The sequence below is a fragment of the Peromyscus leucopus genome, chromosome 4 (genome assembly GCF_004664715.2).
Source record: "Peromyscus leucopus breed LL Stock chromosome 4, UCI_PerLeu_2.1, whole genome shotgun sequence".
Taxonomy (NCBI): Eukaryota; Metazoa; Chordata; class Mammalia; order Rodentia; family Cricetidae; genus Peromyscus; species Peromyscus leucopus.
In genome coordinates this window covers 60,724,439-60,747,638 of record NC_051066.1, presented here as the reverse complement: position 1 = coordinate 60,747,638, position 23,200 = coordinate 60,724,439, and the positions used below count along the sequence as shown (strand labels likewise).

At 34.8% G+C, this 23,200-nt stretch overlaps 2 protein-coding genes across 6 annotated transcripts in view; both read left to right on the top strand.

The window, feature by feature from the left end:
• Tfpi (tissue factor pathway inhibitor) overlaps nt 1-5,521 on the top strand; it is a 39,193-nt gene extending 33,672 nt beyond the window's left edge. For all 3 annotated transcript variants that reach the window (XM_028881745.2, XM_028881746.2, XM_037204916.1), the window contains 2 exons: nt 3,666-3,845; nt 4,885-5,521. In XM_028881745.2, the coding sequence (XP_028737578.1) occupies nt 3,666-3,845; nt 4,885-4,976 (272 nt within the window). In that variant the 3' untranslated portion in view covers nt 4,977-5,521. The remainder of the gene's footprint in view (nt 1-3,665; nt 3,846-4,884) is intronic.
• A 7,312-nt stretch (nt 5,522-12,833) lies between these two features.
• Nucleotides 12,834-23,200, top strand: part of Calcrl (calcitonin receptor like receptor) — a 95,065-nt gene continuing 84,698 nt past the window's right edge. For 2 of the 3 annotated variants that reach the window (XM_028881744.2, XM_028881741.2), the window contains exon 1: nt 12,835-13,216. The gene's annotated coding sequence lies outside the window, so the exon portion shown is untranslated. Of the gene's footprint in view, nt 13,217-23,200 lie in introns of all 3 variants that reach the window. The other variant, XM_028881743.2, reaches the window with a different exon arrangement.

The window sequence follows — 23,200 nt, the reverse complement described above, 5'->3', positions numbered from 1 at the left end:
GCATGTATTCACAAGTTATTCAGAATAGTAATAATATGAAGAGTAGTATATGAATATATATTTGTATATACAAATGATTTTGAGAAAAACATTTACCAAATCATCCATAGTAATTTAATTGGGGGAGGGAATTATACAGGTGTTTTGTTCATATTTTTTATGTTTCAGTATTATTTAAATTTTTATAAAAATTGTAATAAAATTATGTTTCTCTTTACTACAACTTACAGGAAAAAAGAAATGACTTGTTATTCAATCCCCCTACTCCCAAAAAATCACAGAAAAAAACAAATCACAGGTTATGATGTGGTTCGTAAATACTAATTTGCTTGATACAGTGAGAAGCTACACAGGAAAGTATTGTGGGAATAAGACATTTCAGTAATGTTTCAGTTCGTTAAGCAAGCCCCGAGTTTACTGTATGAATCTTAAAGTAAATTTATGTAAGACATTTTACTTGAAAAGTGGACCATGGGCCATCACTTTGTACTTTAGCAGTCACACTAGATAGTAATGTTTTCTAACAACAAAGGAAAGGGAGGTCATATGCCATGAAACCCACCAAAAAGCCCTCTAGATGGAATCCACTCACCTTGTTCTTGATGGCGGGATCAAGATAGAATGCATTTGGCTATTAAAGTCCCTTTGGAACATGAGCAGAAGCCAGCCAGGTTAGTGTCTTTTTATCCTATCTTAAATTTCTGTCACTAATCATAATCTAGACCAAAGAAATCACTCTATGCAACTACTTCAAAACATGTTTTCTTTTATTGTAGATATCAATGTCTGGAATTTAAATAGGTGAGTGTCTACTTATGTCTAGAATAAATTTGTTAATTGAACATAGGAAAACTTATCTTTTCATGGGGTACAAAAATATTCCATTTCTCACTTCTGGAAATTTAATTAGATGCCAGTCAAGGACTCCAAACGTTCAGCAGAAACTGTCTGCTTTACTTTATGTATGATTTATGATAAAATAATTAAATGGTAGTCAACATTAAAATCATCCTAAAAACAATGAATCCACTCCAATATTGTCTGCAATTTATGTCCTGGAAAAACAAGTACCTTATAAAAATACTCCCAAATTGAAAATTGTTTTGTATATTTTAATACTTCACTACGTATAATACAAAGTGCTTAGTGATAAATTTCAAATTGTACTCCACTCTGAAAGTAGCATTCTTTCGAGTATTAGGAACATGGATTGCTGATGTGATCGAAGGCATGCTGTGTTGGATCTGTGTAGACAGGGACTGGTATCAGGATTAACAAAATGAGATAAGTAAAGAGCTGCCACTGTTCATTCTTGGGAAGATACCTCCGAGTGGAGTGAGTGGTAACAGGATCTGCACACTGACTTCAGCTCCCAGAACCGTGCTAGACACTTATGCAGAAGTCACCATATACAGGCAGCAGGAATGTGAAGTCTTGGATGGTGAAATCAAGCTTTTTCTGATGCACTCATGCTCTTAACTGCCTACTTTCACGTTAGCCTTGCCTTCTGCTCTCCTGTGTTGCATTAAGCCCATTTCCCCTGGCCTCTGAGTTCATTGGCCATTAGTAAGTATTTCTGGATTATTAGATGGTCAAAGGAAGAGAGAGGCTAGAGCCCATGTGCCCATTATACCTGTGGCATATACTCTGTGACATGTGTTCCCCTAGAAATGCCTGTTCTGGTTCTAGTTTTCACCTGGGATGTAGGCTTTTGCTTTCTGGTGACATTCTTCCTTCTTGCCTCCAGTCTAGGGGCAAAAAGTCAAATTAACTTCTCTTCATTTTGAAGTATGTTCGATTTTGATTATGAAGCTAACCTTTCATCAGGTCATATGCTAAATGAAGAAGGAGTTACTCTCAGAAAGTAACTCTGTCCTGACATAAGGGGCCTTAGGGTGGGCATTGCTATTAAAACATAGTAATTAACATTTGTCAAGAAAGGTACAGTTATAGATATTGATACATTAACATGCATTATCTGCAACTTACTATGGACTGACACATCTTATACAGGAAACACTAAAGTGAAAGTGATGTATATCTTACATATTCTCTATACACAATTCGTTATAAAATATATGTAGTGCTTGCTGGGACAAAACAGAAAACAAGTAACAAATTCCTCTGTTTCTCAATTTCATTCAATTGCTTCTAGTCTGCCACTTTTGTTTCTGAACCTGGGTGGTGCTTTGGAAGTTCAGGAGACAAAGGAGGTGCATTTGCTAACTATTCACATCTAAACTGGTGAGTAATGAGAAAACACAGGCTACCCACTGGAGTCGTTGGACACCAGGAGGACCCAGCAGCATCATGCCTCTTCTACCTTCAGAATCACTTTCTCGAGCTCTTCATGGCAGAAAGTGCTAGCAACTGGTGGAAACTTTAGAACCCATTCCTATTACACGGTCTTAACTCAGGTTTGTGATGGGGCACATTCATGTTCAAGGATGCACAGTAGCAGAAATGTAAGCTAATAGTCTAGACACTGTGAACACTGCTTTAGAGATCATAAGGATTTCTTTCAAGAGCAGTGTTTATGTATTTAGCCAAAGACCTAAATGAAACTAAATATTCTCTATGGGAGCATAAATCTTACATTTTGCATATTACCTTTATGAATTTTCTTATATGTTATTCCATTATCCTCAGTCCCTCTCTAATTTTCCAGGTTCTTAATTACTATGTCAGTTATGTCTGGACATTCTGATTTCTACTCATATATCTAGAAGGCAGGAGATGATAAAAATGTGTTTATCAAATTAAGACTTTTCTGTGTTATTTCATTTTAGCTATCTTCTTTAACAGTCTATTTCCATCTAGGGTCATGTGCCAAAAGATTGCTGCTTGCTTTCTGCACAACCTGCTTGCCTTTATTGGCCACTGGATTCTTCAAAGTCGTATTTCCTGCCCACGAACATTTATCAAGTCTTCCTCTGCATGTGCTGTATGACATCTCACCAGCTGCCGAAGCCACTAAAAGTCTTCCTCCATAGTTCAAGCCCATCCAACACCTTACTTGCAGCCTTCATTTATGACCATCAAACAGCTGGACATCTGAGAAGTACCAGCTTGCCCTTCCTGGGAGAGATCACCAAAGAAATTTAAAAAGTGTTACTAAGCTCCAACTATTTTTCACATTAGAGTTATTATTATCACTATTATTGTCATTATTATTCTTGTTGCATATTCTTGGTTTTTGAGTGTTTGTTGGTCCTGTTGATAGACAAAGCTATCCATTCCAAACCAGTGATTTACTTTACTATGTAAATATGGAAAATTTATTTCACATATACTAATTGATATGTGTTTGTAAATACATAGTTGAAGTTTCAGAAGTTGAGTAGGACTTGTTTTGATTGCGTATAACTAATTTGTTCACATAAACACTAACCATAGGCTTCATTTTATCAAATGTGCTCTATATTTTTATTGGAGAAAGATTATGGTATTATGACATTTCAATTTGTTTAAGCGAATTCTGAGAATTGAAACTCTAGGGCTTTGTTGTGTATTACTCTTTGTAGGATTTTGTTTTATTCAGAAGACATGCCATAAAGCCACTCTGCAAGGAATACATAATAAGAAGGCTCAGATTCACGATGCATAGAGCTTACCAAATGTTCTTGATTTTTAAAATTTCTATTTATTTATTTATTTATTTTTAGAATACCATGGCCCTTCCTGGTGTCTTAGTCCAGCAGACAGTGGACTGTGTCAAGCCAATGAGAAGAGGTTCTACTTCAATTCAGCCATTGGGAAATGCCGCCAATTTAAGTACACTGGATGTGGGGGAAATAGTAATAATTTTACTACTAAAAGAGAGTGTGTTAGAGCATGTAAAAGAGGTATGAAAGATATGCTTCCCATTAAATCACTATTATTTGGAATGATAATTATGTTGAAATTATGAAATACTTTAAGTTATGAAATCACAGATATTTCCTTATTTATAAGAAGTACTATAATGTCTTAGTCAATGTTTGTCCTCTCACCAACTAAACTTAGATAACACTAGTACGTATGCTAGCTATAACTGTTCTTCATATGTATTGCAGAACAGTTATCAATTTCAAATAGATTCAAAATTTTAATTTTTTCCTTTTTAAAAGATTTTTATTTTTTTTTATATATGTGTATATGTGTGCATCTGGATATGGGTATGCCATGTGTATGTGCAGGTGTTTTCAAAGTCTAAATAGGATGGCAGATCCCTTGGAACTGCAGTTACAGGTGTCTATGAGCTGCCTAGAGTGAACATGGGGAGCTGAAGTCAGTCATGTGGAAGAGCAGTGCACACTCTTAATGACTGAGTCACCTCTCAGCCCCAATTTTCTTTCTTAAATGTTTAAGAGCTAAGAATTTATTTTTAAGAAATATGCTAAAATTCTTGCAAGTTCTCTCTTAATACACCAAAATTTTAACATTTTGATTATTTTTCTCCTGAATATGATATAATACAAAGAACACAAAGAATATGAAGAACATAGAAATTAAAGAAAACAATGTTACTCTAATAACCACATATTTACCATACCTACCCTTTTATAAAAATAATATATTTTTAACTGAATTAAAGTATGCTTACCCAGTTTTGGTGACTCTCACACATGCAAAATGACTTTCTTTCTTTTCTTTTTTTTTTTTTTTTTTTTTTTTTTATTATGTTTTACTCAGAAAACATTCATTAAGATGTTTGAGACTATTGTTCTAATAATCAATTGAAGAGATCATGTCTTAAACTGACATCTTGGCAAAATGACTTTCTTAAAAATAGATTATTTTACAAAAATACAGAGACAAATGAAAGACTTTGAGAAAATTTGAGATAAATTCCTATGTGTTCTCTTTTCACTATTATCTTACCATTTGTTGTTCTTATTGTAGGTTTCATCAAAAGAATATCAAAAGAAGGAGTAATTAAAATCCAAAGAAGAAAGGAACCTTCAGTTGAAGTAGTATATGAAGCCATTAATTAGTGTTAAGATATAGCCACATTATTGTTACATTAATTTCACTAAATATTTCTATAACCTATTTTTACTATGACGTCTATTCTTTTACTACAATAATGTTAATGAATATGTTAATAGTTAATTTTCCAGGCCATTCTGTCTGCTAAGGATGTGTTTTCATTAGTGTTTCTTTTCTAATCTAGCCAATGTACTTTTTTAAAGCTATAATTTGTTAACTGGCTACTGTGAATTTTATCTTGATCCCTTTCAAACTGTTTTCCATTTAATTACAAGTTCTCCTACTCCTAACCACTTGAACCAGTTTTCTCGTTTCCGTTGGTGACCATCTACTGGAAGACATTTCATTTGTTATGATCATGAACATTATGTACCCTTGAGAGTCTAAACCTTCTCAAATGATTTCACTTTTAACAATGTAAGAAATAAAATATTCTACCCTGAACAATAAGCTTGACTGTTACACCGGTGTTTACTAAAGAACTTGTTACTTGTCTTGTTACTTGTTTACAAAGTTGTAAAACCAAATAAAAACCATTGCCCCAGCTTTACTCTGCATTTTTCCCCCTTATTTAGAACTGGTTGATAATCACTTTCAGTTATAAAAGTGCAGTCATACGTTGTGGTTTCTTATTTGTCAAAGAAAGTAGTACACAATGCCTTAAGGATCCATGGAAGGGCAGAAGAGATGAGTGAGTATCTAAGAGGAGGTACTGTAGGTACTTCCCTCAAGACGTGAATTCATTTCCCAGCACTTACATTGGGTGGCAGCTAACAGTCACCTGCAACTCCAGCTCCAGATGCTCCATGTCCTCTTCCGGTCTCCACAGGCACCCACACACATGTGGCACACACACAGATACGCAGGTACACATAAATAAAAAAAAAAAACTTTAAAAAAGTCTATGTAAGCTTTTTATATTTGTATTTCCATCAATTATTGTATACAACTAAACATATTATTAAATAAACATTGTATAACTATACATTATATTAATACTTCCAGTTTAAATTATTTTAGTACACTGGGTCCATCTTCACATCAGAAGGAAATGATGCAGAATTAGTCAATTATTTAGAGGGTTTTGATTTTTCTACCAGATGTTCTTACTTTCTCTTGTTTTTATGAAGTTGGCATTTATTTGTTTTCATTCTCTTTGGGTTTCCCATTTTTCCTTAGGTTCTTTGACTTGCACACAGAGGCCATAATTATGTTTCCTGCATCCTCTGTGCAACATAGAATTCCCCACCCTCTCAGGTCTTCAGGTCCAGCCCTTGGATTATTCCAACCACACCATTTGTTTCTTAGCTAACATTACCCGGAACACTGAAAAAGGAGGGCTGGAGCAGAGTGGTTCATAGTAATTTATTTTATAAAAAGGTGCCAGGGAGGAGAAGGGGAGTTGGACAAGAAGGTGAATGAACAGTGAGGAGGAGGGATTTTTACAAGATAAATTCACATTCGGCCATTTGATCATTACTTAATATAGTGAAAAAATAAATATAAAAAGTAAAGTTTAAGCATCAGTTTCAATAAATGAATGAATTTTTATGAAATGCAACATTTTCTCTGAATAATCTTGCAGCAAAATAAAGATCAGCTAATCTGATGATAACATATGTACCAAAATCATAAGTGACATGAAGTTTAGTGATCAAATTTTAAAATCACTTTATTAAAATGAAGAATAGGGCCTAAATGCTCTCCATTGCTTCTTCTACTTAACATATACCAACAACCTTAGTTTTATAGCAAATATAAAAAGAAAGGATACAGAAATTAGTTGGGAATAGTATATAGTATATATTACATAAATCAAAGAAAGGTCCATGGTCCAGGAAGAATGTTTGCTAAACCTGGAGGCTCTGATTTCCAGTGGACGTAATGCCCCATTTTTTCACAGTTTTTGAGCCATTTTGATCTCCAGACAAACAGAAGCACTATAATGCTCTTAGGAAGATGATTAGTTACTGACAATAGGAAAAAACCCTAGGAAGATGATGACTAGGTGTTGAAACAGTTTTTTCAGCATTCCCTCAGACTTTTTGTACACACACACTAGGGGAAAGCTCTGCCATTCCCATGGGCCTGACCCGGGAAAGGCTTTGCTGTTCCTGTGGGTCTGAAGCATTGGGGCCTTTGGTCATGTTCATGTATACAATACACATCAATGCAGGAATTCATCCTCTACCCCCACACACCAAACACTTCACCTACCTACTGGCCAAAGCTCAGGAAACATCAAAGAAGAGGGGTGGAAAAAATAGAGTAAGTTAGAGGGTTAGAGAAGCACCATGAAACGCTCTCCTCAGCTCAGAGCAGCTGTGGCTACCTGCGCAAGACCAAGCCAGTTAAGCATCCCAGCATGGAGGAGGAAAAGGATCATAATACCCACCCCTAACTGAGGCACTGTTGACAGTTGGTGGTTTCTGGGAGAGAGAAAGTCACTCTTCTTTAGAAGTGAAGACACCAATAAATTCCCATAGCACAAGGGATGTCCTTTATACTCATGTGCATTTGAGCAGCACTAATCAGACCTAATAAGTTGCTAAAGGAGAGAAAGGGGGACACACAAAGTTATGAGGATGAAGATGTGTTGGGAGCCTCGAGGGAAGTTGGAGGAATGAAGTGAGGTGGACATGGTGCAATTTAAATTGTATATGTGTATAAAAATTTCAAAAGTTTCAAATAATAAAGATGTTTACAACAAAATCTCAAGAGCAGAGAATGTCCTATTGGCAAATTTTGTATTCTAGTTACTATCTGAATGTTTGACATGGTAGATAATCAGTTGGTTTGTGTTCATTGGATGGCTATTCAGAAACCTCTTTCTGGTGATTAAAAGTTTGAAGAGCTGGATCTTGGAGATAATGAATATGCACAAAATATGGTTTTTGTGAAAGGTCAGCTAAATTTTAAGTTGGAGCCATATTATAACCTATATATCTTGAACCAATACATTTCAAATTTATAAGAAGCTTATCAAAATGTGAGGCATTTACCATTATGTTAGGAATTGTTGGAAATTCGATTGATATTCCTGATCAGCTGCTTAGGAGTCCATCTACATTGACCCAGTCAGAGGCTTCAGAGCATTGGTGTGTGTGTGTGTGTGTGTGTGTGTGTGTGTGTGTGTGTGTGTGTGTGTGTGTGTAAGAGAGAGAGAGAACATCATGTCTTTTCTAGTTGCTGAGCTTTGTTTCGACACTGAAAAGGGAAGAGGATTTGACGTTTACTCCGGCCCACAAGCCACGGTTTATAATTTGAGAACACTAGGTGGCAGGCAAAGACCACAGATACCCAGTTCCTCCACTATCAAACATTCCATACCTTTCCCCAGGTCTCCAGATTTCTTCAGAGGATGACATGTTACTTTCTAATTTTGCATTACATGTATTACAAATTCCTTTATATTTATAAATACTTATATTCTAGAGAAAAGGGCTGTGATAAATAAAATGGATGAAAATTTGAAGAAAATAGAATAAATTGCAAATTGCTAAAAACTTGCACAAGTTATACTAATGACAATAGTTGAATAATATAATATATAATAATAATACTATATTGTCTTCTAGTGTTGGAAAACATTAAAACTATTTGTCATCTTTAAATTTAATGATTAATTTGTTTGCAAATACAAAATCGGTCACTTAAAAAAATGTCAAGATGTCAAATACAAATTTAAATGCAACTTTCATTTTCACAATTAAGATTAATATTAAAAAATTCAAAGCATTTCACAACACGTCCAGTATAAATTGATATCATGAGATGAGAAAGCATCTTTTTCAATGTGATCTAACTCAGTTCCAGAAATAGAAAGAATTATTTTAAACCTTTCTGGGAAAGGAGATTTTTGTGCCTCAAATGAACCACTCACACACTAATTCTTGATCTTTATTTACTACTTGTCCATACACACAGATTCATGGGACAGGAGTGACCGCACATAATTTTTCATCCAAAGAGCAACACTGCTGAGCGTGAAAGGGAGACTGCCCTGAGAACTGAGAAATAAGATCCCTCCACCCAAGGGTGCTGGCAGCCAGAGAACTCACTTCACTTTGCTTACACCAGGACTTCCTAAGGTTTTCAGATCTAAAATTCATTCTACTTGCTCTATTTCATGCCTCATTTGCCAGTACAAACCCTTTCTCCTTCCAAGAGATCCTCATGAACACCAGCAGGCAGACAATACTAAGTCCCACAGACATTCACATCCACCAAGACATACCAAGAATGAGATGAATAGGTAAATATTTGATTGATTCTGATATAATTGGACTCTCTTGGGGGAAATACATCATGAAATACTATAAGAAATACTACAGGCTCGTGAAATCACTTTGTGGTTATGTGGATGACATGCATTGACTGCTCACTTCAAATTCCGTTTTTGCACTTGTAAAAAATCTTATGCAATAAAGCTTATTAAAACATTATTACGTACCTTTAATAAATAATTTGTACAAATATAATGAAAATTGGCCCTTTAGTTTTAGTAACAGCATATTCACTCTCAGTAGATGTGGTGCTGGGTAGAAACTGTTTTAACCAAATGCAGTTAATTATCCTTTGCTTTGGAAAAATTCCTAACAGCAGTTGCTAGATAAAGTCAACTTTAAAGTTAATTTATTTCCTTAATAAATTGTTTTTATGTAAGTGTATAAGACTTACCTGTTTCTCAAACAGTGAATTCTTATAGGGGATGGAATACATTAGCATTTTGGTTGCATCAATGATTTACAGATAAATAATGGATTTTGCATGATTAAAAACACAAAAAATCGCTAGTTTAGAATGTGATAAAGTACTCACAAACATATTTTTAAATGGTTTCTTTGGCCACCCTTACACTTTTGCTGGGAATGGTCTAACTATAACATGCTTCATGTAAAAGTGTTTTTGTTTTGGTTGTTTTTAAAGAACCATGTTTCAAGGTAGTAGCTACAGAAACTCAAGTGGTCAGTTTAGACAGCAGAAACCTAAATTTGTCACACATGATTTTCATCTAATTTGTCTAACTTGTGGATGTAAGACTTTGATTTAGCATCCTCCTGATTAATTGCTTTGTGAGGCAAGGGCCATTTTGTAGGGGAGCCCATAGCCTTATTTAGAGACTGGTGTGTTTGAGCCCCATAAAGGACCAAAATAGAGGGCATAAGTCCTGCAGTAAAATTTTGAAGTAGACAAATGTGACTCTTTCCCAGAATGCCTTTCATCTGTGCATCATTCTTGACTTTACAGAAAAGTGGACTGGGAGCACTCTGCATGGTTTATGCTCTGTGTGGGAATACTGGCAGCATTAGCTACTAATTACAGATAATGTGATTTCGTATGCTTGTCAACTGTCTTTTAAGTGACCAAAATAGAAGACACTTCTTATTTGCTGTTTATTTCCTAAAACAGAACTACTTTGAGTATTAATCTGAAAATACAAACTCGATCACTACTTATCTAATAATTCTAAGTAGCTGCAGCCATGTGTTCTGGAAAAAGATCACAATATAAAATACATGTGGAATATATAAAACTGAATGAATGTACTAACAATAGCCCTTTGGCCCAGAATTACCTAATTGATTTCTGGAAACAGTTTTATTTAGTTTTGCCATAGCTATCCAAACTTTTGTTGTCATACTAAAACATATATTTGAGAAGTTTCAATCTTTTCACTCGTCCCTACATACCTTGGCATACTCTAGTTTCCCAGAAGTCTTATAGCATCTATTAATATAGCATGTTTCATACTTTTACATGTTCCTTAAATAGTAACTCTTGATGATCTGATTATTGGAATGTATGTCTACCTCTCTAAGGAAGACACATATATGATACTAACAAGAATTATCTAGAATCTCCACGGACCACAGTCATGAGCCTATGTGCCCAACAAATAATTTATTCTAAATACTACAAATTCTATTAAATTCTTCATATACAACAGCACTTTGTACATCTATCATACAGGAGAATGATCACTGGGTGTGATTCTCCAGGTATCATGTCAGAGAAAGAATTCCTTTACTTACTAAGACTCTGCTATGTTTGAGCAAATCCAATGAATGAGTCAAAAAACGTAAATGCTTTAACATTTACTGGAAATGTTAAATTCTACACATCAGTCTCTGTCTCAGAGGTCAAACATTCTTAGAATGGGATACATGGACAGGAACTGTGATTATTTGAAAGTTAAAAGTCTAGTATTTCTTTTACCTTGAACTTTAAGCTGTAAACATCATACCTAAAAATTCCATCAAGATCATCCCAGTAAGTGTGAGCATCTGCACTGGGACAGAGTTACTCTCCTTCTTTACGCCTGGTTTCTTGGGCAGCGTGTGACTCCATATCAGAACTCTGCAGTTTCCACCCAAGAATGTTTTTGTTGCTTTTCTGATTAATGAGTTATTATTTAAGGAGTCAGGAGTGATTTACAGCATTGACTTTTCTTTTCAAGAGCTGGAGGAAACAGCACAACAAAAATATAATTCAACAGTTCCCTAAAGAAAGCAAAACTAAAGTTCTATACTAAGTAACTTCCTAAGTTATCTCATCTGCTTACTTTCTAGCTCCTTAGGCTACATTGTATCATTTCAGTTTCATATATAGCTTTTCCTTTATCAGTGATTGGTTGAGATTGTCATTTATGTCTCTTTTTATATGTGTATATCCTATTATATATACCTACCTAAAATGAAAGATTCTGTAATAAATTTTTTCCATAGATCAACATAGTAAAAGTTTAAAAAAGACCATTGTCTTTCAGAGACATGATATTCTTAGGATCTGTAGCCTGTGTCCTTACTTCCATTACTGATCTGTAGGAACTCTGGGCTACTCAGTGTGCTACCTAGTTGCAGTAGCTGACCTATTAGTTTGTGCCCCTGAGCTCAATTCAGAGATTTCCTTGCTCACTGGAGTGAGCATTACATACCATTTTCTAAACCTTATGAAATATGGTGATCCAAAGTTTAAAAGATGTAAAGAATTCCAGATATTATTTCATTCATCTTTTCCAGTTTGTAGGTGAGAAACGTAATGTAAAGATCATGTAACATTTAGTACTGTCTGGCTTCAGGAGTTATGATTATTGTCATAATAATCTCATAATTTATCATATTATATAAAACCCAACTAACAAATATACCTTAGGTTTATAGTTTTTCTCTGTAACTGTAATCATTTTATACTCAATGATTTCTTAAAATATTTATGATATAATTATGTTTAGAGGTAAGACTTTCGGAAAAAAATTAAAGTTCATTTACTACATAAAATTATTCCATTGTATCATGTTAGAAAGTAGCACATTTTTAAGGTTATTTTGAGATAAAATAATATAATGTTTAGGTTATATACAGTGACATAATTACATCAAATATTTAAAAGTATGTGCATTGATTTTACACTCTATACACAAATTGGCTTTATGATACATACACATATACTTATGTCATGAATGAGTATAAGGAATTTTTAGAAAGGACAGGCTGAAGTTTCTTCATCTCCTCATGCAAAATTGATTGTGGAAAGGGATCATGGATCAGTGCTCCAAATTATTGAGTCTGAAGTAATTCTGATGCTCATAATTCCATGCACCTTTGAGAAGAAAGATGTGACAGATAACAGTGTTACTGTTTGTTCTGGGAACTCTAATTCAACACACACACACACACACACACACACACACACACACACACACACACACACCCCTAACTCCTTTGATTCTTTTACACTCAGATCGCTTTCAAATCACAGTCAGCAAGTTCTAACAACTCCGTCTAGGTGAAAGCCAGCCAGCTTTTGCTGGTAACAATGTGTTCATACAGCAAAGGATCTCTGTCTGTTCAGGCTGCTTCTTGCTCTTGTCAGAGTGGGAAGGGAGTTATTGCTCCTTTCCTGGGGTAAGCTATTTGAGAAAGAAAGTAACCTAACACTAATGGCAGGCGGGGCGGGGTGATGTAACAGGAAGCGGTGATGTTTCCCTTCTGCGGCTGATCACTTACAATCTGACAACACTCCCCATCTACTCAGAGCAAGTCCGGCTCTCTCCCGCGGTGAAGTCCTGCCCTAGACCATCAGGCTCCGTTGCTGGAACTCACCCTGCCTGCAGGACCACATTGCAAGACTTAGACTTTTCCCGCACCTCGTCTGGGGTGGAAAACTCTCTTCTGCGGAATCTCAGAAATCCAATTCCCTTCTGAGACCGTTTCCCACAGAATTTCCTTAGGAGCTGTGCTGGGTAAGTGTATTATTCAAAAATATTTATTCTCAGTAAAATTCCCAGGTAGTTTGGCAGTGTTTCTATCAAGAATTTAGTAAGTAGCACTGAAATGATGTTGAAACCGCCTTTTTTTTTTTTAATGCTACATAGGGGAACTAGAGAGTCTGACTCCAGAGTGCATACAGAATCTATTACTAGTGTATAAGAGTATTTACAGTGGTATTTAGAAAATAAAATTACCAGCTAATAACAACGTGAATGGACTGAAAGGCAAATTTCTGAACAAATATTTTAATCCGGAAACAATACCGTTTGCATTAGTTCTACTCTTAGCTAAATTCAGTCCCAGCAGCTGGAAAGCATCTGCCCCTCAGGAAGGGTCTTTACATTTTCCACATAATCAGTATTCTAAGGAAGGAGCGGCAGAAGACTCGCGGGGTCCAAGAGTCTTCCTGTGTGGCTGAACACAAAGCAGGACTGAAAGAAAAGCCCCCAGCTTGGACTTCTGTTTGCCTCTCACTTCTATTTACATCGACATCTCTACCTAACCAAAGGGATTCTCATTGTTCTTTGTTGTCAGATATGTGTAAATACCTTTGTTTTGTTTTGCTTTGTTCTTTTTTTATTGTTGTATGTTTGTTTGTGTTTGTTTTTCGGAGGGGGTATTCCTGAACTATTTCCACTGTATTTTGATCATGAATGTTTTACAAGTAAGGAAAGGAAAAACAAAAAACAAAAACAAAAAACCCAACAAGACAAAGCCCGAACTGCCCAGTGCTGTTAAGGAAATGTAGCGATTTCTGCATTACTTCATGGTTTTTCAACTTTTAAGCTTAAGAGTTGTAACTTCAACTGTCTTTCTGCAAACTTGCAGGGAAGACTATGATAGGATCTCCCAATAGATACAAAAACACAGTGATATGACAAGTGTATTAACTCGTTAAACAGAGGAATTAAATTAGGTATTCAAAGAAGCATTTCTAGAACAACGTTGTGATAAAACATCTGTAATTCTCTATCCCACAGTACAGACTGTCCTGAGAATTAAATGCCTAGTTAACAAGTGTTGTTACAGAGGCATTGCAAATTATTGCTAGGGGATATAAGACATCAGATTTTGATTCAAATTGTGTTTATTAGCATAATTATTGAATTCTGTGTTTTCTTACTTAAATGAAATTCTACAGTACTGAGATTCCTTTCAATGCTAGCTAGCATTCTGGCCACAGTCACCCGTGGCCTGGCAAACAAACAGTATATTACAAACTCATCCTAAGAAACTCCTTAATGATTTTTGGCTCTGTTCCCATACATATTTTTCAATGTAATGGAAACATTAATTCATACACTTGCAAGTTTTAAAAGCATTGCAGCTGATTTATGTTTTCATTTATTTTTAATTATTATATCACTGAGTTCTCAGCTATGTAGAAAAGAATAAGGTGTTTTTAAGATATGGCTTTTTACAACTACTCATTAAGTAATTGGAGAAAGAAGTGAAGTCAACCCATTGAATAATCTAACGTCACATAGTAACAGAAATTAAAAAGCATTATTCTAAGCCAGATTATTTTCTAAAATTAGGTATTATATTATTAAAATATTGTAAATTAGTAACTCCACAAACTCTTCTGATTTTTGTTCAATTAACACTTCAAAACACACACTCACCTTGTATAATTTATTTAAATATCCTCATCTATATTAACAGCATTGTTTAAAACAATCTTTGTCACCAAAAACCATAACAGAAAAATGCCAGACAATGAATATTGATGGTCATTAGGCATAGACATTATTTGAGTTAATAACTGGGATATTAAAATAAGAATTCATATTATTCTAGAATAAATGTGGCTTTTAAAATGAATAAATAAATGTCTGAGAAGTAAACTATGTTTTTAATCTATGTTATTTTAACTTTGCAGGAGATATTCCTGTTAGCATCATAAAATCAATGCATATGGTCTTAGACAAGTCCTAAATATGTCAAATAAAAATACAGAATTCAAAAGTGTCATGTCTCATGTGATCTGAAATAGGTTTATCTAAATTTTTCTATTTGTAAAGAAATATATTTAGATGGCTGTTTGCAGCTAGTACAATAGTGTGTTACCAGTTTTATCTCTGCTTACATTTTGATAGTAACTATTCAGAATTGTTTGTAAATTTTACAGATAAATTAATACAGTTACCTTTAAAGAATTAAAATAGGTATTCACTGAACAAAATGTAGTTCATGCTTTATCCATGACTTTGATTGAATTTAGTAGAACTAATTCTGCTTTTAGAGGTACGATGATGTCACCTTTCCAGAATTCAGATAAAGCCCAAGTATCTAATTCCCTGTTTTTGTTTGGGATTTAGGAAAGCTTCTAAAGCATTAACATAAGTCATATCTTACAGTGGAGTTAAGGGAAGACAGGGGTCAAGTCTGTAGTACAGCTTAACTCCTGACTCATTCAGAATTCACTCACAATGAAGATGAGTGAATAGTACACAACCCATGAGAGAAGAAACGTCTCTGGGCCCGGTTTGAAAGTCTGGTCTGTGGGCGGACTTTAAACATGAGTTATTATTTTTTTAATGTAATCTTTTTCTACAAAGAACTATACTACAATATTAAATCATTAAAAAAATCTTATTTAATATGTGAAAGAATTCCAATGCAATTGTGTAGAGACAACCTTTGCAAAACTACAAAGAAGGTCTGCACCCTAACTAGGGATGTTAATCTTTTCCCCATTTACTTACGTGGAAATTCTCTTCCTGCCCCAAATCTTTCACCGACTCCCAGTGTCTGTAGTTTTTCCATTTCAGTTCTTAGGTAACTAGAGAAAGAAGTGGACAGCACATTAAATAACTCAATGTTTTTATTGCTTTTAAATTCATGTGTAACTTTGAATGTATATGATCGTAGTTGACTATTAAGTGGAACAATAGGTAGAATACAATTAATTGCAAAACTTGGAGAATAAATATGAAGTCATGCTTAAGGAAGAATGAAAAACATGTGAACTATATATCTGATCATACTATAATATTCATTTGACAGAGAGAAATATATTTTTATATGCTGTTACAATTCTCAGGAAAGCAGAAATTCCTCAATAAATACAGGTGATTATTTTTCGTGTGTAATTAGTATTATAATATTTGTCAGTAAATTAGTTTAAGACAAATAATCTCAACACTTTTTAAATTAATTCAGTTTTTAAATTAATGAATTATTTTAGAAAAAAGGAAAAAATTAACTTTTAAGGACAAGTTAAACATTTTGCTCCCTGCCAGACAGAGGTGGCACACTCCTTTAATCCCAGCACTTGGGAGGCAGAGGCAGGCAGATCCCTGTGAGTTCAAGGACAGCTTGGTGAACAGAGTGAGTTCCAGGACAGCCAGGGCTATGCAGAGAAACTCTGTGTAAAAAACCAAAACCAAACCAAACTAAACCAAAACCAAACCAAACCAAAATAAAAAACCCCAACTACCACTACTACCACCACCACAAAAAAACCTAAAACCCAACAACAACAACACCACAAACTTTAATCTCTAGCATTATTAAATAACATTATCACTGGCCATGAACTGAGTTAGGGTCTCCGGGTTTGCTAGAATTATTATCACATGATAAATTTTACTTTTACAGAACACATTTCTTTCATTTTTCTTCAGTTAGCTTCTTTATGTAACACTATATTATGTAACATGAACACATTAATAAACCATTTGCAAATATGGTCAAAATAGTGTATTAAGGTTTTTAAAAGTAAAGGAGTTTAATTCATACATGGTTTTAATAAATATGTGACACTTTTCTGCCTTCTAGTCATTTAAAAGGACAAAATATCAAACTCACCTAAAGTGACATGAGCCAAAGAAATAGAATAATAAATTAACCAATTACTTAATAATCTTATGATATTCGAGTTATAACTTTTTATTTTATTGCCCTCTTTAGGTGGAACCTGTTTTTGAGAGAACTCTTGCTCCCCTTAACACTATACCATTTTTTTTTTTAACTAAAAGGAACTACCTTTCCAGAGAACACACACTATTGTAAGAAACCTTATCATTATTACTGCATTCAGGCTTAACCTGAGTTAACTGTGTTTAACCTGAGTCCAGTTGTGTTTTGCAGAAAAACTCTAGTAAATCTTCAAGCTGCATTTAGAATATTAAATAAGCAGGAGGTTGGTTTGCAAGAGTGTTCTTATTACGCCTTAGTTCCCTGGAAGACCCTTTATGTGCTCTTGAGTAGATAGGGCTGACTTTAACAATGAAAACTAGTATAAATTTGTCTTATATCCAAACACTAACCTAAGACTGGTAGTTATGCAGTTATTTTGCGTATATCTAACTCAATTTAGCCTACCTTCTAAGTATAATTTGAATGAAAAATTGAGACTTTGGCCAAAGTATCAGGGAGGAATGAATACATTACATTTTAAAATAGGAAATGATAATTAAAGTTGTGAAAAATAATTTCATCAGTACAAAATTGTTATTAATAATTCTTCAGCTTTTTTTTATTATGAGAGGCAAAAGAGATACCTGTTTAGCTTAATAAATGGAAACCTAATATTAGAATAACAGGTTTAGTATTTAATAACACAGGGTACCTATGTGTGCTCCTTCAAGGACTTAATTTCAATAAAATTTATATTTTAAAGACCTTTGTAAGGACATTCCAAAAGGCTTTATTGGCTAAGAGGAACAACTTATACAATTGCTTTAGAAATTCTGATATGTTATGTCCACACATCCAGCCTAGTAGACTCTATTTAGCCCTGCAACATTCACATGTGAATCTCAAGTTTACCACTTGCTAGTTTTCCTTCATTATCTATAAATATTTATAAATATCACTATGAGTGTTATTCATACTGCTTTATAAGGTTTAATGTGAAGTATGTGAGAAAACACATGGAACATGTTTAGCAGAATATTTGCATACAAGTAGATGCTCAATATATTTCACAGATCATCAGGTCTTTTTGAAATACAACTGAAGCCATAATGTGTATCCGTCCAAAAGTTTATTCTTAAAACCAACATTTAGACAATGAAAATACCATCTACTCCTATGAGCAAGGGTAATTTGCAACTGTAGTGCTCAAAGTGATTATTCTTCTGTCCTCATGTAACACGTAGCAGAGCAAAGTCTTGATTACTGTTTCTACATACACTTAGAATTTAGCAAGGCACGAAGCCTTGTCTGTGTAATACCAGTACTTACAGAGCAGAGGCAGGAGGATTACCCCAGTTTAGAGGCCAGCTTGGGCTACTGATCAGCTCTAGGATAGCCTGGGCTGCAGAGTGAGATGCTGTCTAAAGTAAGTCAATAAATAAATGTCAAGAACATTTTAGTTGTGAATACTATGACAGCCGCAGAAGCTTAAAATAAAAAAGATATTGAGAATGATGCAACAAACTCAATTTATGTAGTTTAAAGTCTTTTTTGGTTATTTGGGTTCTTAGGTTGTCTTGTAGTGGATATTTCTAATTACTTTTTAATGGTAAACACATGTTTTTCATGTATTAAAATATCTCAAGAATACCTGTGCAAGAAGATAGAAAAACACATTTAGATTATGAAAGGATTGAAGATAAGAGTTTGCTTTTGAGTATTTGTGGATTATGACCTTCTTGAGAATGTAATAGAAACTGAAAACACTTTCTGAAGAGATAATAAACATGCAAATAAACTTCACTCACAGAGATACCTTTTTTAATGTAATTGCATGGAATTCACAGGACTTCCTGTTTGATGGAGCTTGCTTTCCTGACTTTCCTCTACAGAGGGGCTTTCACATTTGCTTTTCTGTCCAGATTAAAATCTGCTGTCGTGGTGGGGCACTCTGAGGAAGAAATCATTCTTTTTGTTCTTCACATCATGCTTTACTCCCACAGGGGACACCTCTGTTATAACTCATTTGACTATATAGTTATTTCTATTAAGAAAATACTAGGATTAAACTGTGTGGCATTGACAGAGGGATTAAAGAAAAGGAAACTTCACTGTTAAAGTATGAAAGGTTAAAGCTGTTTTAGAATTCCCCAACAAAGATGCATATGTGAGTGGTGTAGAATGCGTTAGATTGCCCTTTATTTCAGAGTGATCACCTTCTAATGTTTCACCTACAATCCACAGCTGTCCAAATTAATGCATGGATGCAGAAAATGTCTGACACACCAGGCTCTGATACTTTAGACAAGACCACACTTATACAACTGACCACTGATCTTGTGACAAAATGAAGAAAGTAGACACATACTGAGTAATAATGACAGCAGCATATATTGAGTTCATACCTCTTCCTGAATTACTTGTCTGTTGCCCAAAACAGAGGCCCTGTTCCATGTGTCTTTAAAAACCAATATAGGAGAGATGGCTGGAGACATGGCTCAGAGGTTAAGAGCACTGGTTGCTCTTCCAGAGGACCTGGGTTCAATCCCCAGTACCCACATGGCAAGTCATAAATATTATAACTCCAGTTCCAGGCAATCTGACACCCTCACATCAATGCACATGAAATAAAATTAAATAAATTATTAAACAAACAAACAAACAACCCAATATAGGGCTTTCCATGTGATATGGACTTGCTAAGTTGAAAATCAGGTTGATAACTCTTTGTTAATTTTGATGTATTTTATTTGGATGGAATTTTGTTCTTTAAACACTAATATGTACTAACTATGATTAAACTATGTATCATTGTATTATGATCATTTTAAGACTGAAAACATGGAATATAGCATAGTAAAATCATTTGTAAAGTATATAACTAAGGAAAATCATGAGAAATTGAAATAACTAAAAATGAGACAAATGTTAAGATAATTAAGATTTCAACACTGTCCATTGCGTTGTTGAGAATCTTGCTATTTGATCAGATCTCATTGGAAAGCCTTCCTTTTCAAATTGTTGAAGTCAAACAATTTTCAAAGTTTTATTTTTAAGAAAATTGTTTTTTTTTTAAAATAAAACCAGCATGCCCATATTTAATAACTCATACTTTATCCAACCTAGTTCTAGAAGTATATGCATTAGTTCACAATGCATATAATAAAATTAACAGGGTTTATGTTTGAGTTTGGTAAATTTTTAAGAATACTCACTAAATGTATAGTTTTCAAACTGACACTAAAAGTCAAGTGAGTTTACTAAGTGCTGAACTTCAGTATTTTAAGGACCATGTTTTCCAACTCTTTCATATGACGTGTAACTTCTGAAGTTGCAGACCTGAATACACTTAAGAAACCTACTTAAATGGACTCTTCCTAATTCAGAGATAGTAAACAGCCACCCGATGCTGTGTTTCCTCGGAGGACTTTGTTAAGTCTAGAGAGAGTTTGTGCTTTGAGGAAAAGAAGCTAGGTCAGTCCACTCAGAGAAGAGTCAGCTCCACCTAGATTAACTTCAAGTATTGTTCCACATCTGAACAGATACTTTCCAAAAATCTAACAGCATCTCAATCTTAGAACGGGAAAAAAATTATTTAAGTATAACATATGAGCTTTTCTATCTGGACACACGTCACAATGTGTCAATTCTAAATAGAAAAACTATTTGAAATAAAATTAAATTTGTATAAACACCAAACATCATTTTGTACCATGTTATGGATAGATGTTTATGACAGAACTCAATGTCTTACTGGAGTAAACTGGGAAACTCTTTTCCTGCTCATCACAGATGCATCGCTGCGGCCTCTGGTTGCGAACACTAACCCCACTCCTCTTATTCATGAATACAGGATTCTTTCCACACACACCTCAGCGTTCCTTATTTCCTTTGTGAAGCTCCCCAGCTCTGGAAAATTGGCTTCATGCTGGTACTTCTAATATAAATCAACATGAATTAAAGGGAGATAAGTATGCTATCTAGCTTTCCGCATATTTCTTTTAATGAACATAAATGTTCTCCTCCCAGACATCAACAAAGTTCCTCACCTCCTTGTAGTGTGACTCATTGTAGCCATTTTGTATGAACTCTGCCCAAGTCACTACTTAAAACCAACCTATGCTTGCCCACTACTGTCCTCTCATGCTTTTCAACTATGTTGCACGGCCTGGACTTTTCCTATAGTATAAGCATCTTGCACCAATGCATATAAGCATCTTGCACCAAACAATCTACTGTAATTTATATAATTGCTATACTTTTTTTGAATTTTGTCTATTCCTCTAACATGTTTCTTTTTTGTGTACAAAGGCATTTCACTAACTTTCTAAACTTTTCTAGGAATGTCTGAATGTCATAGATGCTTAAGGTTGCTCGATAAAAGATTAAATGAATGGATTTTATACACTGGACTCTAGGCCACAGAAAACTGCACAGTGACCTCCTGGTTTCAGATGCTGGAGCTTCAGCTCTGAATGTGTTAGAATCTCTGCACATGTCCCAAGAGAAAATGTCCAGAAACCAATGACTCTTTTATTATTCTCAGGTTAATCTAACATTTATCCCAACACCGTCTTTGTGGGGGAAATAAACTGGTAAAGTTTCTGTGATGAGCTTGGTGTTCAGGTTTCACTGAATTCCAAGCAATGACCCTTCTTCCAACTAGTATAAATAAGAACAGAGCCCAGTATTTTGACACAAAGTGTTGAAGCCTTTCCACAAGAGGCCCAACAATGGCTGAAACTGGCAGAATTATTGTTGAAACTGGCAAACTTGCCAACTGTTGGCTCCTGACAAAGCCTTACTCCATTACTTACTGCCTTTCTGGACAATGGAGCTAGGTCGTCTACAAAAGCTAAAAGCTTAGCCGTGGAGATGAAAGAAAGTAAATCAAGCATTTAAAAAGATCACATGTGGGAGAATGCAAATTTGGTTTAATAACAAAAAGAAGTTTAGTAGGCATTGAGTTACATCCCTGTCCTCTGTAAGTCATTAAGCTTTTTAGTGCCAATCAACAAGTATTTAATAAAAACTGAAAAGAATGCTAACTCTCAATATCCTTCACATGTGCACAGTTTTGTAGGTATATTAAACTTAAAGCCAAAGCACTATTTTATAAACTCAGAATATGTATTTATATGTACAGAAAGATTCACACACACACACACACACACACAGGGAGAGAGAGAGAGAGAGAGAGAGAGAGAGAGAGAGAGAGAGAGAGAGAGAGGTACTTAAACAAAATCTTGATCTGTCACAATGCTCCATGTTTAACTATCACCAAATGTATCTTTTTTAAAAAAGATTTATTTATTTATTTTATGTGCATTGGTGTTTTGCCTGCATGTATGCCTGCATGAGGTTGTCGGGTACCCTGGAACAGGAGTTACAGACAGTTGTGAGCTGTCATATGGGTACTGGGAATTGAACCCAGGTCCTCTGGAGGAGTAGCTAGCGCTCTTAATCACTGAGCCATTTCTCTAGTCGCCCCCAAAGGTATCTTTCGAGTTGATAAAATTTGCAAGTTATAACAATAACAACCAATTTTTTGTAATTTACATTCCCCATCTGCTTGAGCATCATAGACCTAACCATTCATTCGTGAAGAAACATCACAGAGATGTTCACTCTGAGCCCAGATATTTATATAATTCAGAAATACAATAATATTGGGGAGGATAAAGAGTGATGTCTATTGTATTTGGATATATATATATATATATATATATATATATATAATGTATATTCAGAGCATAATGAATGAAATATATATGTATCATAGTTCCTATTTTACCCTATTCTCTAGTAGCAATTTTTAAACCACAAGCAATGAACTGCATTGTACTCATTATACTCTACACTGCTGAAGTACTGCTAAAAATTAAATTAAAATGACTTCTTTTTTTTTTTTTTGGTTTTTCGAGCCAGGGTTTCTCTGCGTAGCTTTGCGCCTTTCCTGGAGCTCACTTGGTAGCCCAGGCTGGCCTCGAACTCACAGAGATCCGCCTGGCTCTGCCTCCCGAGTGCTGGGATTAAAGGCGTGCGCCACCACCGCCCGGCTAAAATGACTTCTTGCTGCCCTTCTTTTCTGA